General features: G+C 43.8%; 1 protein-coding gene across 1 annotated transcript in view; it reads left to right on the forward strand.

Moving 5' to 3' along the window:
* The first annotated feature begins 1,345 nt into the window (after positions 1 to 1,345).
* Positions 1,346 to 24,823, forward strand: part of LOC144507516 (semaphorin-3E-like) — a 335,905-nt gene continuing 312,427 nt past the window's right edge. Inside the window, exon 1 of the mRNA XM_078234643.1 lies at positions 1,346 to 1,457. Coding sequence (XP_078090769.1) covers positions 1,346 to 1,457 — 112 coding nt within the window. The remainder of the gene's footprint in view (positions 1,458 to 24,823) is intronic.

Raw genomic sequence — 24,823 nt, forward strand, 5'->3', positions numbered from 1 at the left:
TCATGTAACACCCCAGCTACCAAATCCACCTAACCTATACCTCAGGAGTTAAAACCAACGCTGCAAAGTATGCTTTTGTTTGAGACAAGCCAAACATTTGAATTACAAGTGCACTATTTTCTCTAACTGTATTTTCCTTGCATACGTTTGTGTTTGTGTGTGCTGTGGAGTTGCCGGCGTTGGACTGGGGTAGGTACAATAAGTAGTCTCACGACACCAGGTTAAAGTCCAGCAGGTTTATTTGGTAGCACGAGCTTTCGGAGCACTGCTCCTTCATCAGGTCATGAAGGGGCAACGCTCCGAAATCTCGTGTTACCAAATAAATCTGTTGGACTTTAACCTGGTGTTGTGAAACTTCTTACTGTGTGTGTGGGAGAATGTGTGAGACTGCATGTGTGTCTGTGAGAGAGTGGGTGTGAGAGTGAGTGAGGGAGTGAGTTAGAGTTATATTTTCAGGGTGAACGTGAATAAATAATCCTCTTTATTTAAACTTGTGAGACGCTTGCTTCTGGCTAATTAAGTTGATGCACCTCAGGGGTTAAGAAACAATGACATCTTCATTTTTAAACCACATTGATTACAGACCGTGAGGGAAAGGAATAGATATTTCAGCCCTTTCTCAGCCCTGCCTGCAACACATGTCCTAACATCCCATATACCTATAGATGAGCAGCTGAGGGAGTGACAGAGTGAGGGAGTGCCAGAGTGAGGGAGTTCCAGAGTGAGGGAGTGTCTGAGTGAGGGAGTGCCAGAGTGTGGGAGTGTCAGAGTGAGGGAGTGCCAGCATGAGGGAGTGCCAGCGTGAGGGAGTTCCAGAGTGAGGGAATGTCTGAGTGAGGGAGTGCCAGAGTGAGGAAGTGCCAGAGTGAGAGAGTGCCAGAGTGAGGAAGTGCCAGAGTGAGAGAGTGCCAGAGTGAGGAAGTGCCAGAGTGAGAGAGTGCCAGAGTGAGGAAGTGCCAGAGTGAGAGAGTGCCAGAGTGAGGCAGTGCCAGAGTGAGGCAGTGTCTGAGCGAGGAAGTGCCAGAGTGAGGCAGTGCCAGAGTGAAGGAGTGTCTGAGTGAGGGAGTGTCTGAGTGAGGCAATGCCAGAGTGAGGGAGTGTCTGAGTGAGGGAGTGTCTGAGTGAGGGAGTGCCAGAGTGAGGGAGTGCCAGAGGGTGGGAGTGTCAGAATGAGGGAGTGTCAGAGTGAGGGAGTGCCAGAGTGAGGGAGTGCCAGAGTGAGGGAGTGTCAGAGTGAGGGAGTGTCTGAGTAGGGGCCCTGGTTGACCTTGAAACTGCATTTAGCAGGGTTCAGCTTCAACTGTCTGCTTCTGATTCTGTTGAGGAGAAAACACAGACGGGTACCATGTCCTTGCAGAGTGCGATCCCAGATCAGGATGTAATCGATGATGATGTCACAGGGTTGTCCTGCATTGAACTCTTCCATAGGTCATTGGGAGGCCTCACTGCCAGTGGAGGTACCACAGGACACGTGGAGACATGAAGATAGTGAACTTTGAAGATTCTTCCTCCAGTGGGATCCAGTGCCAGGATCCACACATTGCTTCCAGGCTGCTGGAAACCTCAGTGTTGGGCATGTTGGCTATGATCTGTTCAACCACCTTCACAGGGTGGTGGGGCCTCAGATGTGCTTTATTTTGATGAACTGGGTCGATACAGATCCTGACTGTGCCATAGTTCCCATTGCAGAAACCCACTCTGTGGCCTCATCCAAGGGGGGCTGTGATATCCTGTCTAATTATTCTTTCCAATTCGTCAACTACTTTCTGCTTCATGGCAAGGGGCACTCTTCCTGGGGCACAGGCTGCGGGCATTACTGCGTCATCCAGTCATGTGATATTTGACGGGCAGCTTCTGAATAATTTCACAGTTGAACAGGTCTTTGTATTGCAGCGTCTCTGGAGTTTGGTGTTGTTGGGTGCGTACGAAGTAGATTAGCCTCAGGGCAATGCTGTCGAGGAGATCCAACAGCAGTTTAACATCCTGGTTGACTGTGTGGAATTGAAACTTCCCTGTGTGCAGTGCTGAATGATTATGTTTTCTGTGCGTACAGTTTGTCCACCATAAACACTGGGGTTTAACTTGTTAATGGAATCCAGTGCAGCACAGGGCGAGGTTCCCCACAGAATGACAATACATGGCATTTTGCCTCAGTGTCGATATTGACATTAGATTTGGTATTGCTGTGAGCAATGTTTAAAGTTATGAATATTTTACCATTTCCATGATAAAGTCATGGTGGGTAGAAAGAATAGCAAGCTGCTGCAACGGCAATTTAGAGAGTTAGGTAGAAGATTGAAAAGCAGGACCTCTAGGGTAGTAATCTCAGGATTATTCCCCGTGCCACGTGCTAGTGAGCCTAGGAACAGGGAGATAGTGCAGCTGAACACGTAAATAAAGAACTGGTGCAGGAGAGAGAATTTCAGACTTGTGGATCATTGGGATGTTTTCCAGGGAAGGTGGGGCCTGTGCAAGAAGGATTGCTTACACCTGAACTGGGGAGGCACCAATATTCTGGCTGGGAGGTTTGCTCATATGGTTTGGGTGGGTTTAAACTAACATGGTGGGGGGCGGGAATCAGAACAGTAGGTCAGCAAGTGTAGAGGCTGGGGATGAGCTTGGGACCAAGGCCAGGCTGGCTAAGAGGAAGAGCAGACTGGGGGAGGTCGAACTCAGTGGCCCGGAGGTCTGGGGTGCATCAACTTCAATGCAAGGAGTATAGCAGGTAAGACAGATGAACTTAGAGCCTTGATTCTTGCGCGGAACTTGGATGTGATTGCGATAACGGAGACTTGGTTAAAAGAGGGACAGGACAGCAGCTAAATATCCCGGGTTATAAGTGTTTTCGGCGAGACAGAGGGAAAAGTGAGGAAGTTACAATACTGGTTAAGGAACATATTGCAGGTGTACAGAGGGAGGACACCTTGGAAGAATCATGTAATGAGACACTGAGGGTAGAACTCAGAAACAGGAAGGGGGCAGTCACTATGATGGGGATGTACTACAGGCCTCACAACAGCCCACAGGAAGGTGAGGAATGGATATGTATGCAGATTGTTGAAAGAAGTAAAAATAATAGGGTTGTTGCAGTGGAGACTTTAATTTTCCTCATATTGACTGGAAATCCCTTAGGGCTAAGGGTCTGGATGGTGAGGAATTTGTTAAGTGTGTCCAAGAAGGCTTTTTGTAACAATATGTGGAAAGCCCAACTAGAGAGGGGACTATACTGGACCTGGTACTAGGGAATGAGCCCAGCCAGGTCATCAAAGTAGCAGTGGGGGAACATGTGGCGAACAGTGACCACAACTCCGTAAGCTTTCGGATACTCATGGAAATGGACAAGTGTTGTCCTAGGCCATAAGACCATAAGACATAGGAGCAGAATTAGGCCACTCAGCCCATCGAGTCTGCTCTGCCATTCAATTATGGCTGATATTTTTCTCATCCCCATTCTCCTGCCTTTCCCCATAACCCCTGATCCCCTTATTAATCAAGAACCTATCTATCTCTGTCTTAAAGACACTCAATGACCTGGCCTCCACAGCCTTCTGTGGCAAAAAGTTCCACAGATTCATCGCTCTCTGGCTGAAGAAATTCCTCCCCATCTCTGTTTTAAAGGATTGTCCCTTTAGCTTGAGGTTCTAGTTTATCCTACTAGTGGAAACATCATCTTCACGTCCACTCTATCCAGGCCTCACAGTATCCTGTAAGTTTCAATAAGATCCCCCCTCATCCTTCTAAACTCCAACGAGTACTGACCCAGAGTCCTCAACCGTTCCTCATACGACAAGCTCTTCATTCCAGGGATCATTCTTGTGAACCTCCTCTGGACCCTTTCCAAGGCCAGCACATCCTTCCTTAGAGGGCCCAAAACTGCTCACAATACTCCAAATGGGGTCTGACCAGAGCCTTATACAGCCTCAGAAGTCCATCAGAAGGGTTACAGTGTTAAAGGGGGGAAGGCTAACTACAACCAGATTAGGCAGGATTTGGAGGCTGTTGTTTGGAAGAGGCTGTTTGAGGGTAAATCCACATTTGGCATGTGGGAGTCTTTTAAGGAGCAGTTGATTGGAGAGTAGGGCAGGCATGTGCCTGTGAAAAGGAAGGACAGGAAAGACAGGATATAGGAACCATGGATGACCAGGGAAATTGTGAGTTTCGTCAAAAAAAAATGCATACATGAGGCCTAGGCAACTAAAAACAGATGAAGAATGCAGGGAAAGTAGAAAAGAGCTCAAACAGGGAATTAGGAGGGCAAAAAAGGGTAATGAAATGTCCTTGGCAGGCAGGAATAAGGAGAATCCCAGGGCATTTTATACATATATTAGGAACAAGAGGGTAGCTAGAGTAAGAGTTGGTCCACTTGAGGACAAAGGAGGGAAATTATGTGTGGAACCAAAGGAAGTGGGTGAGATCGTTAATGAGTGCTTTGGATCGGTAAATTCTAAACATGCCATATGCCTTTCCGACACATCACTTCCTGTGCGCAGGACATGGCAGTATATACATGAACACACATTCTACAATACCAATGCATTAATAAAAACCTCTCCATGTCCTATCAGCTCCTTTTGCTGATTGTCTTTAACCTGTGTCTCCTCTATTACTGCAAATAGTTTCTCCCTATTTACTCTTTATAAATCCTTCATAATTTGAAGGATTTGATGGGGGCGGCACGGTGGCACAGTGGTTAGTACTGCTGCCTCACAGCACCAGGGACCTGGGTTTGATTCCCAGCTTGGGTCACTGTTTGTGTGGAGTTTGCACGTTCTCCCTGTGTCTGTGTGCATTTCCTCCAGGTGCTCCGGTTTTCTCCCACATGCTGAAAGACGTGCTGGTTAGGTGCATTGACCCGAACAGGTGTCAGACTATGTTGACTCGGGGAATTTCACAGTAACTTCATTGCAATGTTAATGAAAGCCTTACTTGTGACTAATAAATAAACTTTACTTTAATTTTGAACATTTTATTCACATCCTTCCTTTACCTTCTCTGCTCTAAGGAGAATAATCCAGTTTCTCTACTCACAACATAACTGAAGGTCCCTTTGTCAAAGAATGGCTGGATGGTTAACAGTGAGGCTGAATGCCTTGGGCTACAAGAAGATATTCCACAGCTGGAGCACTGTGTCCAGTTCTGGTCACCACATTATCGGAAGGATGTGATTGCACTGGAGGGGGTGCAGAGGAGATTCACCAGGATGCTGCCTGGGATGGAGCATTTAAGTTATGAAGCGAGGTTGGATAGACTTGGGTTGTTTTCGTTGTAAGAGTTTTAACAACACCAGGTTAAAGTCCAACAGGTTTATTTGGTAGCAAATACCATAAGCTTTTGGAGCGCTGCTCCTTCGTCAGATGGAGTGGAAATGTGCTCTCAAACAGTGCACAGAGACACAAAATCAAGTTACAGAATACTGATTAGAATGCGAATCCCTACAGCCAGCCAGGTCTTAAAGATACAGACAATGTGGGTGGAGGGAGCATTAAGCACAGGTTAAACAGATGTGCATTGTCTCCAGACAGGACAGCAGAGAAGACTGAAGGGTGACCTGATCGAGGTTTACAAGATTATGAGAGACATGGACAGAGTGGATAAGGAGCAGCCATTCCCTTTAGTTGGAGGGTCAGTCACAAGGGGCCATAGGTTCAAGGTGAGGGGCAGGAGATTTATGAGGGATGTGAAGAAAAACCTTTTTACCCAGAAGGTGGTGACAGTCTGGAATGCGCTGCCTGGGAGGATGGATGATTCTTTCCTCTCCAAGACCTTGATATCCTTCCCATAGTGTGATACCCAAAAGGCCAATGTAGATATTAATTATTCTTTATATTACTATCAGTCCATAATTTGCCTTTTAACAACTTGTTCCAATGTTTTCCTACTCTACAGTTTAACTTCAATTGATAATTCTGTTCACAGAATCAGACAATCCCTACAGAGACACAATTCCAGTGAGTATCAAATATCTGAAAGGTTTCTGTGAGCGCAGCTGTTCCCAAGGCTGAAGATCCTGAAACATTTTAACACCTTTTCATAACTCAATTCTTGGACAGAAGGAGTTAGTCTGGTGGTTCTTTCTACATCAGATTTATAGCTTGGATATTCTCATGATCAGAGTTAAATGAAGTATTTAAGCTGTAATCCGAATAGATCTCTGGACAGCTTTGGGATAACAGTCTCAGATTTGTACTCTCTGATTTAACAATGTAACTGAGGATTCTGGTTGCTGCTGTACTGTGGCCAGACGGAATGAGTGTTGACTGAAGCACAGAGTATGGAAGGAGGTCATTCTGGCTAACGTCACTCTGCTGGATGTTTGAAAGAACTATCCAATAACCCCACTTGCCAACTTTCTCATTGGTTTGATGTTTTCTTTCCTTTTCCGCTACATATCCAATTTCCTTTGGAAAGTCACTCATGAATCTTTTCACCCCACCCTATCGGGGTTGAATTTTATTCGTGTCCAATATCATTTGGCCTCCGCCATTGATGTTTACACATTAAATTCAACATTCGACATTGAGTTGAATGTTCCTCCATCTTGAGAATGTGTCATATCTCACAGTATTTGCATTCAGATCTCTGATTACAACAATGTTTGTGATGGATCAGAGATTAAAGAGCCTGCCTGATTGACTGAATATTTGATCTGTGTTTCCTCATATGCTTCATTGTCCAAACATTCACTAATAGATTCTGAATAAAACCATCTCAGCGGCTGCCTTGCTGTTGAAAAGTACAAACGGTCACAGCCAGCTAATGTTAAAACGAGAAAGTTCATTGCATTTTTGTGTTAGTATGTCACTTTTCCCTTCAGACTTGTTCTGGCCTGAAAGTAAAGTAATTTGCATAAGATAAAATAAATAAATATCTTTGGAGACTCAAAACTGAAGTTCAGAATCAGCCCATGTGTTTAATATCACTTTGCCCAATAACTAATTAGACTCAGTGAGAGTTAGAAAGTTGGAGGGTCAGGTTTGGCCTGAAAGAAGTCACCTTGACCTTAAATAAACGCTGACTGAATGGATAAGGAATCATAAGTTCCTAATCTAATATTACTGCTCCAGAAAGCAATTATAAGACACAGTGAAAAGAAACAGCATATTCGTGAATCAATGAAAACTCCTTCAGACAAGATCCTATATGCAACACAGAACTAGGCCAGAGAGAAAGAAAAGACAAAGAATTGCTTTTTCTATATGGGGTGGCACGGTGGTTGGCACTGCTGCCTCACTGCACCAGGGATGTTGGTTCGATTCTGGCCTTGGGTGACTCTGTGATGTTTACCCTCATTACCAGGTTCATCCACAAATGAAAACGAGCAGATGAAAGCTCACAACTGGCGATGAAAAAATAACAAGATCAAAATAAAAACTACAATATAAATGTTGTGATTTAGAACAGGTGGCAGAGGTATTACATGGTGGGATTATACATCAGGGGAGGCAATGGCCCAGTGGTATTATTGCTAAACTATTAATCCAGAAACTCAGCTAATGTTCTGGGGACTGGGGTTCAAATCTCACCATGGCAGATGGTGGAATTTGAATTTTTAAAAAAATCTCACATTAAGAATCTACTGAAGACCAGGAAACCATTGCTGAATGTCGGTTCACTAATGTCCTTTAGGGAAGGAAATCTGCCGTCCTTACCCAGTCTGGCCGACATATGACTCCAGACCCACAGCAATGTGTTTGACTCTCAACTGCCCTTGGGCTACGAGGGATGGGCAATAAATGTTGGCCAGCCAGTGATGCCCATGTCCAAAGCATGAATAAATCTACTGAGGGTGGTTGAAAATTAATATTAATGGACAGAAAAATCATGTGGATCACAAACTAGGCAAACAAAGGTTTCTGCTCCAATCCTGGTCTACACGGTGATGAGAGGAGTGATTTTAAAGGACAAAATTAATAATGAGTGTGTACAACATTCCAATCTGAATATCCCTATCAGCAACTCCACACACACAGAGAAAATAATTTTCATATAATTACTAATCTACAACAAGGTGTCATAACCGAGCAAAATAAATTTTGTCCTTTCCTCTTTTTATGAACAGTGGTTCCCTGTGTCCCACTGCACAAGAGGGCGGTAGAAAGGGGGAAATTTGACCCATGATATTCCTTGTTTTCAGATATCTGAACCATTTATCTGAAATGTGTAACTGAGATTCTAAAATTTATGAGAAATGAACAACAACTCCTGCTCCACAATTAAACTGAGATGCGAGCCAGTGATTGGTGGGATTCCTGTGTGAGTGTGATGTGTTGGTATTCCATTTCTGCTGCCTAATGCTTTAAAATACATCACTTCAAACCTGTCTGAAAATAATGCCCACTGACCCAGCATGTACAACATTCCGATCTGAACATCTCTGTCAGTAACTCCACCCAGTCCAACGTCGGCATCTCCACATCGTAACTCCACTCACACAGAGAAAATAAGTTTCATACAATTATTAATCTACAACAAGGTGTCATAACGGGAATTCCCTGAGCATCATTTAGAGCAGACTGTTAAAATGGTTCCCCTCCCCCGGGACCAATAATGTGGATAATTACAAACATTTTCCAACACTGGTAGCGTTAGGCACAGTCACAACTGAACAGACTGTGACCTTCCACCTCACCTGCAATTATAACCAGGTTTCAGTATGATTTAAATTGGGTAACATTGAGTAGTAGCTCATTAATGTTAAGTGAACAAGGACAATATAGTTGTCCCAGGTGCCCTGCCCTGCCCTGTGTGTGTGCCCCTGTCAGAGTCCTGTGTCTGTACTGCCACCTCTTTGCCCTTTTACGATTAGTCAAGGCGTTTGTTTTCTTAAGTATGGTCACTTACAGCCCCCAGTAATTGTTCACAATCGAATAAATCATCCGTCACCCTCCTTGACAAGATGTTCTGGTTTATGTTTTTTGCAGAAAGTGATCTTTTATAATGTTTTACAATTCCAATTTTTGAGTGTACATGACCAATCTGAAACATTCCAGTTTTACTAATACTCCTGAAATATAATCCAGACACCCAATTGCAATGTGAGTTAAACTTGCTAAAACCTAGTCTATTATGATAACTAATTCAAGTGCTGTGAAGCCCACATTGCATTAGCTATGCCCACAACCCCTTCAGGGAGAAACCATTGGAAGGGTCAATTAAGCGTAACCAGGCAGAGGTAGGCAAAGAGTGGCTTTGTTGTAAAAGTGAGACATTGCAAACACATGCTGTTATTTTGTGAGACTGCCCTGCAATAAAGCACAAGGACCCACACCCCTAGTTATCAACAGATTGACATTATAAACCTGAAACACCAGCAACGGGGGCATGAGGGGAGAAAATGGGGAAAAAAGATCACTGAAAGATAAATATAGTGCAGCTACTCATTGTTTTTACTTCTTTACTTCTTCAGTTTACTCTTGGACTTTCTCTCTCATCCCCAGTTCTTCTCCATATTTCTTCATTTCTGTGCATATCTCCGTTTACTCCTCCACTTTCTCCATATATTTTGTATACTTTCTTCTCTACAAAACATCATTGTTCCTTTTCTTACATTTAATTAAACCCAGGATTCATGTCCACATTGGGGTCTCTATCCTTCCTGCCAGAGGTAACTGCCCTGTTGAGGTATAGCCCCAGCTCCTGTAGTAATGACAGCTGCTGTGCATTTGCTGAGCTCTGTATGGGAAGTAAAGACATGTCCGCCAATTTCCAGGGCCCCCTGTGGGGAGGATTGATGGCAGACATCAACTCAATATACCACTGGCAGACAAACCTTCCAATTCGAGTAAATCTTTACTCGAATTCATTCAGATGATCCACATTGAAAAATATTCCGGGATTTAAAAACTCCACCAACTGGGATTATCAGAAAACAATTAGAAACATAGAATATAGATAAACTACAGCACAAAACAGGCCCTTCGGCCCCACAAGTTGTGCCGAACATATCCCTACCTTTTAGGCCTACCTATAACCTCCATCCTATTAAGTCCCATGTACTCATCCAGGAGTCTCTTAAAAGACCCTATTGAGTTTGCCTCCACCACCACTGACGGCAGCCGATTCCACTCGCCCACCACCCTCTGTGTGAAAAACTTCCCGCTAACATTTCCCCTGTACCTACCCCCCAGCACCTTAAACCTGTGTCCTCTCGTAGCAGCCATTTCCACCCTGGGAAAAAGCCTCTGAGAGTCCACCCGATCTATGCCTCTCAACATCTTATATACCACTATCAGGTCTCCTCTCATCCTACGTCTCTCCAAGGAGAAAAGACCGAGCTCCCTCAGCCTATCCTCATAAGGCATGCCACTCAATCCAGGCAACATCCTTGTAAATCTCCTCTGCACCCTTTCAATCTTTTCCACATCCTTCCTGTAATGAGGCGACCAGAACTGAGCACAGTACTCCAAGTGGGGTCTGACGAGGGTCTTATATAGCTGCATCACTATCCCCGGACTCCTAAACTCAATCCCTTGATTGATAAAGGCCAGCACACCATACACCTTCTTAACCACCTCCTCCACCTGCGGGGCCGATTTTAGAGTCCTATGGACCCGGACCCCAAGGTCCTTCTGATCCTCTACAGTACTAAGAGTCTTTCCCTTTATATTGTACTCCTTCATCCCATTTGACCTGCCAAAATGGACCACTACGCATTTATCTGGGTTGCTAGAATTACAGGAGAATTGAGAATTATTATTAGCTGAAGCTGAATATAAATGCATCTTCAATTTCTGAACATGGTCACAGATAATTCATAACATTTCCACATTTTGTGTTGGGGTTGATTCTTAAACCTGCATTTCCCCATCAGTAAAGATGCTGGGTGTTAAAGTTAGCAATAAAAATACTTTCTAATCGCAGGTTGTATTTGTAGTGTGAGTGACTGTTGAATCATTAGTTATTGAGCTAACACTTACTCTGGGGTTTATAACTAGTGGAAGCTAAAGGCTTTGAACATTAACTTTGTCTTTTAGATCCATAGTGCAATCCTCAAATCGACTATTTGACTGTATCAGTCTCAATGGACACAAACACACCCTGATGACATTGGTTTAAAGCAACATTGTAAAGCAAACAGGAGCCTACTTTCCATCTCAATCCAATATCGTCACAATGCATGATAAAAAGCAAATTACTGCGGATGCTGGAATCTGAAACCAAAAGAGAAAATGCTGGAAAATCTCAGCAGGTCTGGCAGCATCTGTAAGGAGAGAAAAGAGCTGATGTTTCAAGTCCAGACGACCCTGACAGTTTTGACAAAGGGTGATCTGGATTCGAAACTTCAGCTCTTTTCTCTCCTTACAGATGCTGCCAGACCTGCTGAGATTTTCCAGCATTTTCTCTTTTGGTTTCATCACAACACGACTGAATAATCTGATTCAAAGATGTTTAAATTTGAACTGTCTATTAAAATTACAGTACATAATTCTTCTGGAAAAACTGTTTTAAAATGTTTCTAATCAGAATTTTATAAATCCTGACACATTTATACAAAGCACGCATTGAATTAAAAGTCTAATGATGACCGTGGCCGGTATTTTACGACTGTGCTCGGGCAAGGCTCATAAAATCTCGCCCAAGGCCAATAGAGGATTCTGTTCTGCAAGCCTCGCCCACCCCGATTCCAGCGTGGATGTAGTGGTAAAATTCCAATTTGTGAAACCATTATTGATTGTCGTAAAAATCCATATGGTTCACTAATGTCCTTTAGGGAAGGAAATCTGCCATCCTTACCTGGTCTAGACTGTACTTGTATGTGGGGAGGATTTACACCCAATACTGAATACTTGCTGATGTGATTAGCAGAATGTCTTCTTTAAAAAAGACCCAAGAGTGGTTTGTGACCCGTAACAATGTGAAAGTGCCTCCCATACACATACTGCTGCATAATTCTTTATCCAATATACTATTGAGGAGCCTTCATTTTCAACTCATGAGTAGCATTTCTTAGCCTCTGAGAGGGTTAGCGAGACCTATTGGTCTTTTATCTCACGTCCATCTCGCAGGACACCTCATCAATGTCATAAGGAGGCATCACAGGTTAACACCAATTTCTGAGATGGATTGAAATGTCTGAACAAACTGAAAGAATGCAGCAATTATTTTATTCTGTTACTCGCTTCTCACTGGGGCATCTTCTAAAACCAACACTGGTGCAGGGCGGCACGGTAGCACAGTGGTTAGCACTGCTGCTTCACAGCTCCAGGGTCCCGGGTTCGATGCTCGGGTCACTGTCTGTGTGGAGTTTGCACATTCTCCTCGTGTCTGCGTGGGTTTCCTCCGGGTGCTCCGGTTTCCTCCCACAGTCCAAAGATGTGCAGGTTAGGTTGATTGGCCATGCTAAAATTGCCCCTTAGTGTCCTGGGATGCGTAGGTTAGAGGGATTAGTGGGTAAATATGTGGGGGTAGGGCCTGGGTGGGATTGTGGTCGGTGCAGACTCGATGGGCCGAATGGCCTCCTTCTGCACTGTAGGGTTTCTTTCTATGTTTCTATGCTTCTTTAACAGCATAGGCAACGGGGCAAAAAACATTGACAAATTTGATAGAAAATGCCCATAGTAATTCACCATTCTGAAAAATAACTTGAACGCAGATGTGTTTTTGGGAGCCGGTGCCTCCTTTACCATTCGCACTGCTGCTTCACAGCGCCAGGGACCCGGGTTCGATTCCTGGCTTGGGTGACTCTCTGTGCAGAGACTGCACGTTCTCCCCGTGTCTGCGTGGGTTTCTTCTGGCTGCTCTGGTTTCCTCCCACAGTCTGAAAGAAGTGCTGGTTAGGTGCATAGGCCATGCTAAATTCTCCCTCAGTGTACCCGAACAGGCGCCTGAGTGTGGCGACTAGGGGATTTTCACAGTAACTTCATTGCAGTGTTAATGTAAGCCTACTTGTGACACTAATAAATAAATTTTAATCTTTTGACCTGGTCTTCCATAGAATCAGACAGTGCTTCAGAGGCCCTTCGGCCCATCGAGTCTGCACTGACACATTAGAAACCCTTGAACACCCAACTAATCCTATCTACAGTTCTTGGCCCATTGCCCTGAATGTTACGATGTGCCAAGTGCTCATCCAGGTATTTTTTAAAGGATGTGAGGCAACCCACCTCCACCACCCTCCCTGACAGCGCATTCCAGACTGTCACCACCCTCTGGGTAAAAAGATTTTTCCTCACATCCCCCCCAAACCTCCTGCTCCTCACCTTGAAGCTATGTTCCCTCAAGACTGACCCTTCAATTAAGGAGAACAGCTGCTCCTTATCCACTTTGTCCATGTCTCTCATAATCTTGTACACCTCGATCAGGTCACCCCTCAGTCTTCTCTGCTCCAGAGAAAACAACCCAAGCCCACACAACCTTTCTTCATAACTTAAATGCTCCATCCCAGGCAGCATCCTGGTGAATCTCCTCTGCACCCCCTCCAGTGCAATCACATCCTTCCTATATATAACGTGGCGACCAGAACTGCACACAGTACTCCAGCTGTGGCCTCATCAAAGTTCTGCACAACTCCAACATGAGTTCCCTGCTTTTGTAATCTATGCCTGGATTGATAAAGGCAAGTGTCCCATATGCCTTTTTCACCACCCTACTAACATGCCCTTCCATCTTCAGAGATTTGTGGACAAACACACCAAAGTACCTTTATTCCACAGAACTCCTTAGTGTCCTGCCATTCATTGGATACTTCTTTGTCAAATTACTCCTTCCAAAGTGTATCACCTCACACTTTTCAGGGTTAAATTCCATCTCCCATTTATCTGCCCATGTGACCATTCCATCTATATGTTCTTATGGCCCAAGACACTCAGTCCCTCAATTAATCACCCAGCCAATCTTTGTGTCATCCGTAAGCTTACTAATCCTTCCCCCACATAGTCATCAATGTCATTTATATAAATGATGAATAATAGGGGTGCAACACAGATCCCTGTGGTGTGCCACTGGATACTGGCTTTCAGTCACTAAAGCAGCTGTCTGTCATCACCCTCTGTCTGTAGTTCCCTGGCTTATCTCTAAAACCCTTCTTAAATAGTGGAACCACATTAGTTGTTCTCCAGTTGTCTGGTCCCTCCTCGTGGCCAGAGAGGAATTGAAAATTTGGGTCAGAGCCCCTGTAATCTCCTCCCTTGCCTCCCGCAGCAGCCTGGGTCACAATGCATTCGTACCTGGAGATTCCTTGTGTATATACACAGAACGGCAGGTTGGTAACCTCAGTGACTTGAAAGGTACATTTCACCTTCTTGAGGAGACCTCCAGCCTTTGAATTCCCTTTCACATGTCCTCTAACTTAGCTAGGTGATCAGCTTCTGTTGATCCAGTTACCAAAACATCATCCAGATATACTACAACACGTGGCAGTCCTTGTAACAAACTCTCCATTGCCCTCTGGAAAATAGCGAATTTTATGGTCGGTGCAGACTCAATGGGCTGAGTGACCTCGTTCTGCACTGTAGGATTCTATAATTCTGAAGACATGCCAAAGGGTAGGCGTATATACTGAAACAAACCTTTGTGCGTGTATATTGTAACATAACCTCAGGAAGCATCGTCTAATTCAAGTTGCTGATATGTGTGCTTCATATCCACCTTTGTATAAGATTGACCTCCGGCCTGCTTTGTGTACAGGTCTTCAATCTTCTGGATTGGATATTTATCGAACTGGGCAGTGTGATTAGCTGTGAATTTGTAGTCTCTATTTGTATTGTTGTATAGAACGTTGGTTCGGCCGCATTTGGAATACTGCGCCCAGTTCTGGTCGCCACACTACCAGAAGGACGTGGAGGCTTTAGAGAGAGTGCAGAGGAGGTTTACCAGGGTGTTGCCTGGTCTGGAAGGGCTTAGTTATGAGGAGAGATTGGGTAAACTGGGGTTGTTCTCACTGGAAAGACAGAGGATGAGGGGCGACTTAATAGAGGTGTATAAAATTATGAAAGGCATAGATAGGGTGAACGGTGGGAAGCTTTTTCCCAGGTTGGTGGTGACGTTCACGAGGGGTCATCGCTTCAAGGTGAGGGGGGGGAGGTTTAACACGGATATCAGAAGGACGTATTTTACACAGAGGGTGGTGGGTGCCTGGAATGCGCTGCCGGGCAAAGTGGTGGAGGCGGACACACTGGGAACGTTTAAGACTTATCTAGATAGCCACATGAACGGAGTAGGAATGGAGGGATACAAAAGAATGGTCTAGTTTGGACCAGGGAGCGGCCCGGGCTTGGAGGGCCGAAGGGCCTGTTCCTGTGCTGTATTGTTCTTTGTTCTTTATTCTATAAATGTGGATGGTCTTGTCAGGCTTTATCATGAGGACCTGCAAGTTTGCCTCCAAGTCACTCACCGTCCTGACTTGGACATATATCGGCCGTTGCTTCACTGTCACTGGGTCAAAGTCCTGGAACCCCCTCCCAAACAGCATTGTGGGTGTACCTGCACCACGTGCACTGCAGCAGTTCAGGAAGACAGCTCACCATCACTTTCTCAAGGGCTAATAATTAGATTTATGGCGAGAAAGGGAGACGATGTCCGAGTGGTATTATCACTAGATTATTAATCCAGAAACTCAGCTAATGTTCTGGGGACCCGGGTTCGAATCCCGTCACAGCAGATGGTGGGATTTGAAATCAATAGGAAAAAAATATGGAATTAGGAATCTACTGATGACCATGAAACCATTGTTGAAAAAAACCCATATCTAGTTCAGTGATATCCTTTCGGGAAGGAAATCTGTCGTCTTTACCTGGATGGCCGACATGTGACTCCAGAGCCACAGCAATGTGGTTGGTACGTGACCTCAGACTTTTATATCTTTTTCCCGAAGGAAGAAGGTGGAAGAGAGAATGTCCGGGGTGCGTGGGGTCCTTAATTAAGCTGGCTGCCTTGCCGAGGCAGCAAAATGAGTAGACAGAGTCAATGGATGGGAGGCTGGTTTGCGTGATGGATTGGGCTACATTCACAACCTTTTGTAGTTCCTTGTGGTCTTGGGCACAGCAAGAGCCATACCAAGCTGTGATACAACCAGAAAGAATGCTTTCTATGGTGCATCTGTAAAAGTTGGTGAAAGTCGTAGCTGACATGCCAAATTTCCTTAGTCTTCTGAGAAAGTAGAAAGTTGGTGGGCTTTCTTAACTATAGTGTCGGGGGACCAGGACAGGTTGTTGGTGATCTGGACACATAAAAACGTGAAGCTCTCGACCCTTTCTACTTTGTCCCCATTGATGTAGACAGGGGCATGTTCTCCTTTACGCTTCCTGAAGTCGATGACAATCTCCTTCGTTTTGTTGACATTGAGGGAGAGATTATTGTTGCCGCACCAGTTCACCAGATTCTCTATCTCATTCTTGTACTCTGTCACAACATTGTTTGAGATCCGACCCACTATGGTGGTGTCGTGAGCAAACTTGAAAATCGAATTGGAGGGGAATTTGGCCGCACAGTCACAGGTGTATAAGGATGGTAAACCAATAGAGATAAGGAATGCTGAAGAGGCCAGAATTAAAGGAGCACAGATATCTCTGGAGGGCTGGAGGAGATTATCGCGATAGGGGGTGGTGAGGCAAGAACAAATTTGAAAACAAGGATGAGAAGTTCAAGGTTGCGATGTAGCTTTACTTGAGCCAGTATAGGTCAGTGAGCACAGGGTGACAGGTCGTCAGGACAAGGTGGTAAGGATATGGGTAGATGATCTGAAGTTTATAGAAGCAGCGACTGAGATCGCTAACTATTACCAGAGAAATATGGCAAAATATAACTTGTGGGGAAGAATAGTTACACAGTTTGCACCTGGACATCAGGAGGGACAGAGCATGATTTTTCTCATTTTCTCATTCCAGTTTAGCCAACAGTAAATTGAAGATGATTTTTTAAAAATTCTTTTTTTAGTTTTTTATTCATTCCTGGGACACGGGCATCGCTGGCAGGCCAGCATTTATTGCCCATCCCTTAGTTGCCTTTGAGAAGGTGGTGGTGAGCTGCGTCCTTGAATCGCTGCAGTCCCTGTTCTGTGGGTTGACCCACAATGCCATTAGGGAGGAAATTCCAGGATTTTGACCCAGCGACTGCGAAGGAACAGCGATATATTTCCAAGTCAGGATGGTGAGTGGCTTGGTGGGGAACTGGTGGTGTTCTCATTTATCTGCTGCCCTTGTCCTTCTAGATGGAAGTGGTTGTGGGTTTGGAAGGTGCTGTTTAAGGATCTTTGGTGAATTGTTGTGGTGCATCTTGTAGATAGTACACACTGCTGCTACTGAGCGTCGGTGGTGGAGGGATTGAATGTATGTAGATGTGGTGCCAATCAAGCAGGCTGCTTTGTCCTGGATAGTGTCAAGCTTCTTGAGTGTTGTCATCCACAATCTTAGAACACTTATTCATGGTCAGAAATCTGGCTGCTTTTGCCCTCATTATCTCCATAACGCTGAAGACAATGCCAGAGAAGGAGATGTTGGAAGTCTTAAAGCGCATCAAGGTAGATAAATCCCCGGGACCTGATGAAGTATATCCCAGGACATTGTGGGAGGCGAGGGAGGAAATTGTAGGTCCCCGAGAAAAGATATTTGAATCATTGACAGCCACAAGTGAGGTGCCTGAAGATTGGAGGGTGGCAAATGTTGTGCTCTTGTTTAAGAAGGTCTGAAGAGAAAAGCTTGGGAACTACAGGCTGGTGAGCCTAATGTCTGAGGTGGGTAAGTTGTTAGAACGTATTCTGAGAGATAGGGTCTACAGGCATTTAGAGAGGCAAGGACTGATTAGGGACAGTCAGCATGGCTTTGTGAGTAGAAAATCATGTCTCACGAATTTGATTGAGTTTTTTGAAGGGGTAACCAAGAAGATAGATGAGGGCAGTACAGTTGATGTTGTCTACATGGACTTTAGCAAGGCCTTTGACAAGATACTGCATGGTAAGTTGTTGAATAAGGTTAAATCTCACAGGATCCAGGGTGAGGTAGCTAAATGGATACAAAATTGGCTTGATGACAGAAGACAGAGGGTGGTTGTGGAGGGTTGTTTTTCAAACTGGAGACCTGTGACCAGTGGTGTGCCTCAGGAATCGGTGCTGGGTCCACTGTTATTTATCATTTATATTAAATATTTGGTTGAGAATTTAGTAGGCGTGGTTAGTAAGTTTGCAGATGAAACCAAGATTGGCGGCATAGTGGACAGTGAGGAAGGTTATCTAGGATTGTAATGGAATCTTGATCAATTGGGCCAGTGGGTTAACAAATGACAGATGGAGTTTAATTTAGACAAATGCAAGGTGATTCATTTTGGCAGATTGAGCCACGGCAGGACTTATTCAATTAATGGTAAGGCGTTAGGGAGAGTTATAGAACAAAGAGATCTCGGGGTACATGTTCATAGCTCCTTGAAAGTGGAGTCACAGGCGAACAGAGTGATGAAGAAGGCATTCAGCATGCTTGGTTTCATAGGTCAGAACATTGAATACAGGAGTTGTGACGTCTTGTTGAAGTTGTGCAAGACATTGGTAAGGCCACACTTGGAATACTGTGTCCAGTTCTGGTCATCCTATTATAGAAAGGAAATTATTAAACTAGAGAGTGCAGAAAAGATTTACGAGGATGCTACCGGGAGTTGATAGTTTGAGATATAAGGAGAGGCTGGAGAGACTGGAGCGTAGGAGGCTTAGGGGTGATCTTATAGAGGTCTATAAAATAATGAGGGGCATAGATCAGCTAGATAGTCAATATCTTTTCCCAAAGGTAGAGGAGTCTAAAACTAGAGGGCACAGAACAAAGAACAAAGAGCAGTACAGCACAGGAACTGGCCCTTCGGCCCTCCAAGCCTGTGCCGATCACGTTGACCTATCTAGACCACCTGCTTGTATCCCTCTATTCCCGCCTGTTCATGTGTCTATCCAGATAAGTCTTAAATGTTGCTAAGGTAACTGCCTCAACCACCTCACTTGGCAGTGCATTCCAGGCCCCCACCTCTGTGTAAAAAAACGTCCCCCGCACATCTTCACTGAACCTTTCCCCCCTTACCTTGAACTTGTGCCGCCTGTAATTGTCATTTCTGCCCTGGGAAAAAGCTTCCAAATGTTCACCTTATCTGTGCCCCTCATAATTTTATAAACTTCTATCAGGTCACCCCTCAGCCTCCGTCGTTCCAGGGAGAACAATCCCAGTTTATTCAATCTCTCCTCATAGCTAATTCCCATATCAGGCAACATCCTGGTAAACCTTTTTTGTAGAACCATAGAACCATAGAAAATTACAGCTCAGAAACAGGCCTTTTGGCCCTTCTTGTCTGTGCCGAACCATTTTATGCCTAGTCCCACTGACCTGCACTTGGACCATATCCCTCCACACCCCTCTCATCCATGAACCCGTCCAAGTTTTTCTTAAATGTTAAAAGTGACCCCGCATTTACCACTTCATCCGGCAGCTCATTCCACACTCCCACCACTCTCTGCATGAAGAAGCCCCCCCTAATATTCCCTTTAAACTTTTCTCCTTTCACCCTTAACCCATGCCCTCTGGTTTTTTTCTCCCCTAGCCTCAGCGGAAAAAGCCTGCTTGCATTCACTCTATCTATACCCATCAAAATCTTATACACCTCTATCAAATCTCCCCTCAATCTTCTACGCTCCAGGGAATAAAGTCCCAACCTATTCAATCTCTCTCTGTAACTCAGCTTCTCAAGTCCCGGCAACATCCTTGTGAACCTTCTCTGCACTCTTTCAATCTTATTTACATCCTTCCTGTAACTAGGTGACCAAAACTGTACACAATACTCCAAATTCAGCCTCACCAATGCCTTATATAACCTTACTCCCTCCAAAGCCACCATGTCCTTCTGGTAGTGTGGTGACCGGAATTGGACACAGTATTTCAAAACTGGCCTAACCAATTTTTTACATAGTTGTAACATAATTTGCCAACTTTTATTCTCGATGCCTCATCCGACGATGGCAAGCGTGCCGTATGCTTTCTTCACCATCTTTTCCACCTGTGCTGCCACTTTTAAGGATCTGTGGACCTGTACTCCCAGATCTCTGTGTGTCTATGGTCCTGATGGTTCTGCCATTTAATTTATAGCTCCCACTTGAATTGGATCTACCAAAATGCATCACCTCGCATTTATCCGGATTAAATTCTATCTGCCATTTCTCCACCCAATTTTCCAGCCTATCTATGTCCTGCTGTATTCTCTGACAATCTTCATCACTATCCTCAACTCCGCCAATCTTAGTTTCATCCGCAAACTTGCTAATCAGACTAGTGACGTTTTCTTCTAAGTCATTTATATACATTACAAACAGCAGAGATCCCAGCACTGATCCCTGCGGAATGCCACTAGTTACAGACCTCCATTCAGAAAAACACCCTTCCACCGCTACCTTCTGTCTTCTGTGGCCTAGCCAGTTCTGAATCTATCTAGCTAGTTCACCCCTGATCCTGTGGGATTTAACCTTTTGTACCAATCTACCATGAGTGACCTTGTCAAATGTTTACTAAAGCCCATGTAGACAACATCCTTCCCTCATCAATCATTTTAGATTTAAGGTGAGAAGGGAGAGATACAAAAGAGTCCAGAGGGACAATTGTTTGACTCAGAGAGTGGTGAGTTTTTGGAATGAGCTACCAGAGGCAGTAGTAGAGATGGGTACAATTTTGTCTTTTAAAAAGCGTTTAGACAGTTACATGGGTAAGATGGGTATAGAGGGAAATGGGCCAAATGCGGGCAATTGAGACTAGCTTGGTGGTAAAAACTGGGCGGCATAGATTAGTTTGGCCAAAGGGCCTGTTTCCATGCTGTAAACCTCTATGAGTCTATGACTCTAGTAGTTTTTGTATTGTTCTGACAGAGAGCAGACATCGATGAACATTTTCCAGGAATGTGGTTAGTACAGTATCACATGGTGCTTCTACCATCAGCTACCACATGGCCAAGACCCAAGCACCACCAGAACCGCAGGAAGCAAGACAGATATTGAAGTACAAGGAGCTGACACCCACACTTTACACTCTTTGGTAAAAACTCAACTGAATCCCACCTCCTGGCTTCACCTGAACCCAGAGAAAGTTCTCTGTGATTCCACTTTTATTCTGAGTATTGTGGATTTCTGCACACCTTCCGCATCCCACCAGATCTGGATTTCAAAAGTTCATCGTGTCAGTTTATTGCAAGTTTGCAATATATTTCTGTGATCAACCCACAGACACAGAAGACATCCAACAACAGCTGGGAGAGATGTATCCTCAGCTCCCATTGATGTCCAAACTGAGAACCAGCACTGAGTAAAATGTTTACCTTCTGCACAATAAGGAATTCCACAAAGCTGCTTGGGGTAATGAAAGGGAAGCAAAGATTTTTTTTGCTATGCTTCTGGCAAACAAAGTCTCGATGGGTTGGGAACTAAACAATACAGATCAATAACAGAGAGCAGAGTTTTATTCAGACCTGGTGTTTACAGTGTGCTATATAATTAAATGAATTTTCTTCCAAGTATTGGCTACAAAATATGGTCAAAAATTGAAAAACTTATGAGTGGATTCCACCCCCCTGGGGAAAAAGTTATATTGGAAATAATTAAAAACAGATTGGGTATTCAAAGTAAGTTCTCTTTAAAGATGCTACGAAGAGCTCAAACTAATCTTTCTTTTATATTCATTGACCCATAAATGTATCTTGGCATTCTTCCACGTAACACCAGGGGGCTTGGATCTGGAGGAGAATGGGGAGGATCACTGAACGGCACGTGGACTGCAGTGATTTCTGTGGAGTTAAACTTCATCCCTTACTTACAGCTTCAATATGCTGCAGAGCCGACTTGAACACTAAACCCCGCTGCCTGAAACCACAGAGAGAAAAGAGCTCTTGCTTCTAATTAGGAGGGGTGAAAGGTGAATTAAACCTCACCACTTGGCAGGGCTAAGTCCTGGAAAGTAGAAAGATTTGGGAAAACACCAGGGAGGAGCTATGAAGCTTGTGGAAGAGCCTGAAAAGAGGATTAAAATAAAAGAGACTGGTCATTGCTAGTTGGAGGATAGAGTGTCATTCAGGCAGCTTAGGAGAAAGGGTGTGTGTGTGTGAGAGAGAGAGAGAATAAAACTGGACTTCACTTTCAAAAGGAAGAAGTGAGAGACAGAGTCTTTGAGCAGCATGTCACTCGCTGGCGCTGCTGTTGCCACAGTGGTGCTCCTATTTGTCCTGATTTTACAGTATTCCAGCTGTTCTGGGGATCCCAGTCATCCAAGGCTGCGTCTATCACATAAAGGTAAGTGCACGTATACTGTCAGCACCTGAGATCAGCTGAGTTAATGTAGGAAAATAACTAATACTCTTACATTCTGACAAACTAGTTACTTTATTTTGTCTCTCAGTAATTGTTTTAAGATCCTGACAAAACACTTTAATTGAAGAATTGAAATGGAGTTTGTGAAGACTGCAACAAGTGAAAAAGCAGTGCATCAAATTTCACCAGTGACAGACAGTTATTTAATCTAATGACTGAAAGGGAATTTAATCTTTGTTTTAAACAGCTACTTGAATGTTTTGAGAACATTTTATGGAGGTAATAGAATCAACTTTCTGTGAATCAGCGCAGCTCCTGTTTGACAACAAGAACTAATCGGTTAATCCATTGAAACTATTAATCATTAATCCATTGAACGTGCCCCAGCCATTTGAACGGTTATTTTCTTTGAATTTGTGTCCTGCCATAGTTTATTGATGAATGGACTCACTCCAATAGGGTGCCTCCCACTTGCTCAGAGAATTCCTTCACTTTGTAGATATTTGTATTATTTAATATCCTTGCAAAATAATCTTTCATTTTTATTAACACAATGATGAAACACAGAAATGTTGAGTTCAGTTTCAATGAATGATTGAAATGTTCTTATAGACAAACAATAATTTTAACGTGGGGTTATTCAGAAGATCTAAAATAAAAAAAACATTCTCACGTAGGTGACTTTCTGTGGTAATGTTTGTTACCTGTTTTTCCCTGAGAATTTTCTACACTTCCCTTTTTCACACATATACACTTCTGGGTTGAGATAAAAAGTGGTTCATTCTGTGCTGATCGAGTAGACAACATCGTGTGTGATTGGCCCCCACAGCATTGGATGTGCAGCATTGATATATGCTGTCTGTTCACAACCAATGTTCTGTCTGTTCCTCATTGTACAGATCATTGTACAATTCCTCGTTGTATGGATGGTACAGATTTTTTTCAAGCACTGTGGGGGTGTTGGCTGAAACTGCGGATCGAAGCCCTGATCTCTCAGCTGGAGTTTTAATGTTTGCAGTTTTACAGAATGGGGAATTCTGCAATCTGACATGTACCCTCTCAATTTCTTGTAGCCGTGTGGGGGGCACATTACCATTTGGGTAGAAAGCTGGAGAACTGACCAAGAAACTCCAGCAGGAGGGACCAGCATGAGGGCAGGACCTTATTTAAATACAACTGGCAAACTTCCTGCCTAAACAGGTCCCGGGACAACTCAGTGAACTCATGCCAACACATCGTTCTGCAAAGATTGGTGATAGTGGGACCGAAGATTTCTAAGTGGACAATGACCCAGATTATCTTTGTCGAATTCTCCTGCTCCTTCTGGACATATGGAAACACTTTTGTTCTAACTTTAAGGGAATTAGCATCTTGTCCAACTGTTTGTACTGAGTGGAATGTTCACCGTGAGCACCAGAATAGCTTGGGGGATCTGATCAATAGGAACTGCATTTCAATCTGTTCCAGAGGCAGATACTCCAGTTAAACCAGTAGCTGGGAGATAGCCACTCCCATTCCCAGACTGTTGAAATTTCCACTTATATCTTTAAACATCTGGGAGTTCAGTGTATTATCTGTTTTCAACTGAGTCCTTCTTTAACAGTAACTAATTAAATCCTCAAAGATTCAAAACTAATCTATTCCTTACAAATGTACTTCCAGTCCTGAGATGTTACTACCCTTACTGATTGATGGAGATTCAGTCTGGGGAAGGGTGTGGCTTGTCCCCAGAATTACCTGAATCTTGTTCATGTTGCCCTGGAAACAGGAACACGCTGGCAATAGGTTTCCGAGATTGGTCGACTGCTCATTTCCTTGGTGTTGATGCTGGGCTACATGCAGAATTATTTACCAATGTTTATCTTTTCGATACAGATTAAGCTGCTGTGTATCGTCAGTGTTTTCTGTTTGCATTTCAGAATTGCATCATTTTTTTTCTTATTTATATCTCCTCTGTCCAAGTAATTTCCTCTGCGTTTGTCACAAAGCTCAGGGGAGAATGAGGCCAAATAGGAGCAAAAGAAAATCAAACCCACAGAAAACACATATCCATAATCAATGCACTCATTAATCTATCTCCTTAATCCCTCGAGAACTCGATTGTTTGCTATCCTGGAAAAATATTAGTTCTACGATACAAAAATCTGACATCCAAAATGGCAATGGTCAGGACCATCATGAGTTGGGTTAAGTTTGGCAATCCAAAAACTGTTACAATCTTGAATGAGTTCTCTCTCAGTTGCTCAATGTAAGGAATGGTGTACTGTACTCTTTCAATGTGATTTAAAATAAAATACTGCATGGCATCAAAAAATACAGAAGAAACTTAAATGTAAATCCTATCATTAAAAAAACATTTTTACTTCCAAAGGTCTTCAAAGAGGTAAACAATATCATTTCTTTGTTCATATCGGGTTAGTCTTGGAAGTACAGACATTGCAGCAAGAGTTTAAATGACTGAATTACTTAAATAACTTTAGTATTATTTTAAATTACCCAATAGCGTGAGTAAATAATACAGCGAGTTTCAAGCTCCACACGTAGCCCATCAACAAAGCCCCTTCCACCAATCTCATC

Source organism: Mustelus asterias, chromosome 19 (assembly GCF_964213995.1).
Source record: "Mustelus asterias chromosome 19, sMusAst1.hap1.1, whole genome shotgun sequence".
Classification (NCBI taxonomy): domain Eukaryota; kingdom Metazoa; phylum Chordata; class Chondrichthyes; order Carcharhiniformes; family Triakidae; genus Mustelus; species Mustelus asterias.